We start from the raw sequence: 7,088 nt of genomic DNA on the forward strand, positions 1-7,088 counted from the left end.
TAGATAGATAGATAGATAGATAGATAGATAGATAGATAGATAGATAGATAGATAGATAGATAGATAGATAGATAGATAGATAGATAATTTATTTAGTTGCTTACTGAACCACATATAAACACTTTACAAGGGCTAAAACTTGTGTGCAGTAATAAAAAGAATTGTATGATAAAAATATGTGTGGGATTAACTTCTAGGAGTGAACAGAATATATTATAAACTGTGAAACTGACCTATAGACAGTAATTTTGAACCCACACAAACAATGATATGTTCAAGATCCTGAGTTGATGTCCTGTTGTAAGTTATTTTAAAGTTCAGTCATTTCTTTAGTCGATCATGAGGTAAAATTGAACTGATTGCAGTGTCAGCCTTGACAGAAAACCAGCGCTGCTGGTGTGTTCGTGTGTCTACTTGAGTATCCAAGAGGCAAGAGGGCCAAGGGAACAAGTGTGGAAAGAACGTAAGCAGTGCTGCTTATTACCTTCCCTATTACCTTCACTGGCAATGCTGTCATGTTATGTGTTGATCATATTATATGTTTTATTTCCGCTGTCTCTCTGTCTTTTAGCGGCCAGTATTGCTTCACAGTATGTGTAAAAGCCTTTGGCCCGCTGACGAGGAACTACTACGTCAGAGCGTTTTTACATGCAGCGTGAGTTTATTTGGCCTTTACGTATAAAGTGACTCTACTTAGAGGATTTGTGCTATACAATACACCTGGACTGGTTGGATCAGCTTGCTCAGTTTTGCAAAACAACATTCTTCTTTTCCACTTTATACCCCTACAACAAAAGACTTATCATAACATTGGCTTTTGTCTTGTTTTTTTTTTTTGTTGTTTGTTTTTTTTTACCTTCTCAGTATCTGTGTTCCTGGAGGTTTTATGCTTGCAACGGTCCTTGGATGCGTCTGCCTCGGCATCGCCAGCCTCATCTACCTTGCAGTAAGTTGATTGCTTTATTAGCAGGTTTAAAATAATGCACTTTAAGAAAGGAAGTACAGAAACAAGAAAACTGTAACAAGGAAGTAATTGTTTCACAGCCCTTCCACTGTTGAGAAATGGCCTCAGAGTTATGAAACCAGACAGGTTATTGGTGTTGCTAAACTGTTCCATAGCTCTAAAAAGTAAAACTTAAAACGGAGAGTGTAGCATATGCAGTTATTTCATAGATCCGTACTCAATTACACATAAACAAACAACCAGCGGACCGCTTTTATCGCTTTAAGTAACTGGACAGGTGCTCAGCAGCCACTTCACTGACTATGTCTCGTTTTCCAGGCAGCTATTCGAGGTGAGCATTGGGAGCCCATTCTTCCACGGAAGGAAGTACGAAAGCCTGTTGGAGAGAGCATCAAAAATCCTCCACAGAATCCTCCGCCGAGACCTCCTCCAGAGATGCGAAGGAAACAAGCAAAGGATCTGGAATCAGCAGCCTATGATAACCCCATCTCTGTTACTGCAGATGAGTAACCAGTCCAGGGCTTTGTCCTTATTGGTCCCCTTCAAATAAATTATACATTCACTGCAAAAGTTCTGTGGATCGAAGGAGAAAAAGGTTTTTTGAAGTTTGCTGATGCCACAAAGTAATATATAAATAGGCTATTTACGATGAGATAGAAAATAGTATCCTTTACATCTGAGGATACGGATATTATGATTTGTGAGGAAATAAAAAATATTTCTTTAACTTTTAAGGAGCCAAAATGCTGCAGAGGGAAAGTGTAACTCTTTAGTTGCAGGACTGTAACCAAGAACAACTACTGTCACTTTAAAGTGCTGTTTGGTGGCGCATACCGGTCTAATGAAGAAACAGTCACAGCCTACAGCTGCTTTCTGTTGAAGTTATTTTAGTTTGTTACCATGAATATATTTGGAAAAAGATAAACTGTGTTCTTAAACTGTAATTATTATGTTTCTTTTTGAAGTCCTTGCATTATAGATGTTTACAGTTTTACGGTACTGTTTATCCCTTTAGACAAAAACTGGATAAAATTGAAGCCCTCCTGCTGATATTAGCTCATTTATTACGCATTTTTTGTCATTGGTTATAGTTTTATTCTGTGTAAATAAACTTTTTGCTTGTTTAATTACTAGTTGTCGATCCCTTTTTTTGTTCTTCCTTGAAATATATATCTTTTTTGAAATGACATTTGCAACTTCCTCCTTTCGCAACAAATGACTGTTAGTGTCACTGAATTTCCTTTTTTGTGAAAAGGACTTTTTTACATTTCTTTTATGATTCTTTGTTTTCAGGGAAGCAACATATCTAGTTAGAGAGTGGCTTGTAAGCCAAGTTTTCAACAATGATATCATTTCATAAATCATGTTTTTTTTTCTGTTGTTTCCTGTTAGCGGTCAAATCTTATCTCTGAAGGAGATAAAAGCTATTTAGAAACCTCAACCTGAACTGGTGGTTCCTTATGTCAGTCAATCTGGTCATTTGTAGTTTATCTAAAAAATGTCTCCTAGTGATTTGTTTTTATTTTTTTTTTTGTAATTTCCTTAATGTGAAAAAAAATTTTAACAGGTAAACTTGGTCAGATTTATAGCATAGAGGTAGTTCATTTCTGGAGTTAAATTTCCCAAAGAGTTCTTGGAGTGTCTGCTTTATGCCTGCAAACACAATGCTGGTAAAAGCTCTGAATCACCCTGGTGGAAATTTAACAGAAGAAAGAGTTGTGATGTTTATTACTTTTTCTACTGGATGAATTATTCCAGGTGCGCTGACCTCAGTAACCATGGCCTGACAAACCTGGATTAATCACCTCATAGAGTATTGAAAGACAGTAAATAAAAGAGCTGCCTTAAGTTCAGGAAGTAGTGTAGTTGTGCATAGAGCCAATAGTTTTTTGTTTTTTTTCTTTATGTGACATCATTTTATAAAAAAAAATCAGTTCTTGACTGGCTAATAGACACAAGTTAAGATTTTTAAGGAAATTCTCTTGGAGTAACCCCAAAACTCCTTTGTCTTATTGTGACGGAAAACCCTGTGAACAGAACTGAACTGAGATTACTTTTCCACTTTAGATTAACTGCAACACCATGTTAAAAAAAGTAAAGGGTATATAAAACCTGTGATAAAAGATGCAAAACCTCTTGATCACAGAACTACAATAAAGAGGTCTCCACCAACAGAGCTTCATGTGCATACAGAAATGGGGAGCTCTTGAAGACCAGTTACATGATAAAAACAATTATCCACATTAGTCTGTGACATAGGGAGAGACTGCAGATCTGTCAAGACCCCCTGCTTAACATACAGTAGGCTGTTACAAGCCAGAGTCATGGAGAAAAAAAAAGGATAATTTGCTGTAGGATATGACTGCAAATATGGGTGAAGGCCTGGGATCTAATGATGGATCGAGTTACAGTTTGAAAGGTTTGGGGCAAATTAATAAGTCTCCTTCCACTCTAACAACCTGAGATACAGCAGCAGATCTGTTCACCCTTTATAGGGCACTCAGTGAAATACTTTGAAAATCCGAATTTCAAGCCAACAGTGTTATTGGCATCCAGGACAAGACCTTATTACCTTGTAACATTAAAAGAAATATGGATATTTTGATGGTAAAAAAATAATGTCAATGTAATAACAACAAATGCCAATTTGCCCCAATTTATTAAGAAAAATAACAAAAGTGCTTCTATAAGAAATTCATGAAAAACACTCTTTATTTGGTCCAACATAACCTTAGAGGCATTAATGCTGATACTGGAACTATAATTTTTTAGTTTGTAAACCTAAATATAATTCTTAACTCAGCTTATTAACTTTTTAACTTACTTTTCAAGTAGCTTTTTACCTTTTTTTCTTAACTTTTTAACTTTTTTTTAACTTAATTTCCAGTAGGTAATATATCATTCAAGGGCTCCTCTAATTGGTCAAATTCCTAAATAAGATGTACAGCCATGTAGCAGTATCTATGTGGAATGGCTGGATATAGATCTTGTGCTTCTAGATCTCACTGAGGGACAGGGGGGGCCTCAATTTGTAAGGGGTATGCAAGTGATCAAAAACGGTAACTTGCCCTATAAAGGGTTTTGCTAAACAAAAAAACAGATCTAAATTAAAAAGAGACATACAGCCTGATATGGGAAAACAGAAATAGCATTAAAAAAGGGGTTATATTCATCCTATACCAGGGAGGAATACAATATAATCTCTGCAGAAGGGAAAGCAAATACTGGAATCTAGACAGATCAGAAAAATTGAGTACAGGAACTGTGATGGACACCAAAAAAATAGCCTCAAAGTCATCTGTAAAAGTCCCATACCAGTAAGATAGGAAAGCCTTAGATGTCCCACAGGAAATTACAGCTATGTGTTGGAACAGCAGTAGATCTGAAAGTTTATTTACCAGACACTAAGCACACACACAATTAAAAGAATCCCTTGTTAGAGAAGCTCTGTTAATTCATTTGGCCTTAAAAACATTGTCTCAATTGAAATTAATAAATAAAATGGCATAGGTGCTGTGGGACCACCTGTAGAGGAACTGTTTTTCGCTATAAATGCTCCACCTACAATTACCCAGGCTAAAAATGTGGTAGAGGATTTTACGAAGCCTGAAGGCCAAGGTAGTATGAGCTGATCCTGAATGACTCAGAGACAACAAAGAAATAGGCTGAGGCAAATTTCAGAAAAGGGAAGTTTACTCATTTTAAAAAGGTTTGTGGAAGAGTTCTTAAAAATATATTAATGTAATAAAAGAAACTTGGCTGCTCAGTGGTGCAGTGGGTAGCACTGCTGCCTTGCAGCAAGAAGGTTCTTGGTTTGATTCCCGGCCCGGGGTCTTTCTGCCTAGAGTTTGCTTGTTCTCCCTGAGCATGCATGGGTTCTCTCTGGGTACTCTGGCTTCCTCCCACAGTCCAAAAACATGACTGTCAGGTTAATTGGCTTCTCTAAAAGTCCTCTGTTGTGTGAATGGTTGTTTGTCTCTGTAGTGCCCTGCGATGGACTGGTGACCTGTCCAGGATCCTGCCTGTTGACAGCTGGAGATGGCACCAGCACCCCTCGCGACCCCACTTGGGATAAGTGTGTTTGAAAATGGATGGATGGATAATAAAAGGGACTGTGCACTGCCACCAGTCACAACATTAAATGTAGCATACGTGTATACCTGAGCTGTCTAGAACTGACAGTGAGGTGTGTTGCATAGGAATCTTACAGTAGCTGAACACAGCTGTAAAATCCCTGAAGGGAAATGGAGGAGAGTTCAAAACTCGCCTAAAATAAATAATTAGGATCTTTTGGGTGAGAAATCCCTAAATCTAAATCCTTATGCATGGGCTATTCTTCCACAGAAATATAAAAATACATTAAACACACATTCAGGGTGTCATGGATTAAAATTACAGTCAACACTGATGATGTTCTCCGGACACATGATGATGAGGAGGAACATTTGCGTCACTGAAGAATTGATAAAGGAAAATGACTAAAGCAGGCTTAATTTGAGGAAATGAAAACTGTACAAAACACAGATTAAATTAAGCTTTAACATCACAGAAACAGAAATCTTTACCTGACAGTTAGAAAGTGAAAAGAACTTTGAAATGCATCTGTCTTAAACAGAGTCCAGCAGACCTTGACAAAGGAAACAGGGATAATCCCCCCAGAGTTATCACGTGTTTAAATATTAGAACATTTTACTTGATAAAGGTCATAGGTGAGAAAAATATCTTCTAAAGAAGCTATGTTGGTGTACTGGTCTGGATCCACAGTAACTTTGATGGTGCCCTTGATGTGGGTCATGACTATCCATGTTAAGGCTATTCCTACCTGCCTATTCTAACTAGCAGAATGGAGCAAAGCAGAGAGGGGCAAGCACAGAGGCAGCTCAACAAGACAATCAAAAAGACAGGATTTGTGTCCAACTATTGACTCAAAGTCTCTGCAGAGTGAATAAGCTGAATATTTTAATCAATTCGCATAGAAGGAGGATGAGGAAGTCAGTTTTATGGGAAATGGAGAACATCTCCTGAAGAGGGCAGCAGAGAAACAAGTCCAAATATGATGAAACACAGACATTGGTTTGTTTAGTATGGACTGAAAAAGGCAGTTCGAAACTGAAGCCCAGTGAAAAGGTGTTGAAAAGGAGGACCAGGATGCACTCCGATGGCAGAGGGGACTGTCACTTTGGAGGGTCACTAGGAGGGTGTTTAAAAAAAAACATAAAAATGGTCTTAGTCGGGACTGACCCTAACTATTGCCACAACACAGGAGCCGAGGTACTGAAATATATACAGTGGATGGATGTAAAGGTTATGCCTGGATTTCCCTGAACTCAAAACAAACAATGACTTAAAACCAGAAGAAAAGGTTGAGACTAATTTAAAACTTAAAATGCCTGTTAACCACTGGAAGACAACGTAACATGAGTGTAGCATAGCTGAGTGGCTGGATAGTGGGAAAGGAGAAGCCTCTGATAAACATGTTGGCTGAAAGGTATGAGGAAATGTCTGACTTGTTCAGCAGTTTTTGGCTTGCAAGGACTGTTTTTGCAATAAGCTTAAAGAACCTGAAACCAGCCTTTATGGATGGGAAAATATAGAGGCCCGGTACTATGACTTTAACCCCCCTAAGACTACGAGTAATCAGTTAAATTCAGTTTTTTTATACAGCCCCCGTTCACAACTCATGTCATCACAAGGCAATTTGCATAGACAAAGCAGTCAGATTGGTTTAAAGTTTCTGTCAGGGAAAATCAGCTGATTTTATTCAGTTGTCTACTTACAAGTCATGCTATTCTGGATGAGCTTGCAGTGACTATTTTTGCTTGCATTTTGAGTTAACTTCATTCAATCCCTCACACCGAGCATATAGCGACAGTGGAGAGGAAAAACTCCCGTTTAACAGGAAGAAACCTCCATCAGAACCAGGCTCAGTGTGAGCAGCCATCTGTTGAGGCCGACTGGGGTTCAAGAAGATAGAAGCAGACATACGAAAATAAGCAGAGTTGCAAAAGGTAACTGTCAACCAGCACCACAGGCGGCCCTTTCAATTAAACACACAGGCAGGCAGACAAACCTTAAGGTAGTTCTCATGTCAGAGGATGAAGCGAGCACATAGAGTTAGTCACAG

The 7,088-nt window shown here is 38.2% G+C and overlaps 1 protein-coding gene across 1 annotated transcript; it reads left to right on the top strand.

The window, feature by feature from the left end:
* The first annotated feature begins 339 nt into the window (after positions 1-339).
* Positions 340-2,079, top strand: LOC107084165 (cytochrome b-245 light chain). Its single transcript, XM_015373876.1, has 5 exons — positions 340-344; positions 389-463; positions 572-655; positions 865-946; positions 1,283-2,079. The coding sequence occupies exons 1-5, from the start codon at positions 340-342 to the stop codon at positions 1,472-1,474; spliced, it is 438 nt and encodes a 145-aa protein (XP_015229362.1). The 3' UTR covers positions 1,475-2,079.
* Positions 2,080-7,088: the final 5,009 nt, after the last annotated feature.

This window comes from Cyprinodon variegatus, unplaced genomic scaffold (assembly GCF_000732505.1).
Source record: "Cyprinodon variegatus isolate N-32 unplaced genomic scaffold, C_variegatus-1.0 Scaffold5, whole genome shotgun sequence".
Classification (NCBI taxonomy): domain Eukaryota; kingdom Metazoa; phylum Chordata; class Actinopteri; order Cyprinodontiformes; family Cyprinodontidae; genus Cyprinodon; species Cyprinodon variegatus.

Bases quoted from the DNA above. Each gene is read 5' to 3' on its own strand.
- LOC107084165 (XM_015373876.1), top strand. The intron at 464-571 runs GTAAGCAGTGCT...TCTGTCTTTTAG, and splicing joins GGAACAAGTGTGGAAAGAAC to CGGCCAGTATTGCTTCACAG. The intron at 947-1,282 runs GTAAGTTGATTG...CTCGTTTTCCAG, and splicing joins CCAGCCTCATCTACCTTGCA to GCAGCTATTCGAGGTGAGCA.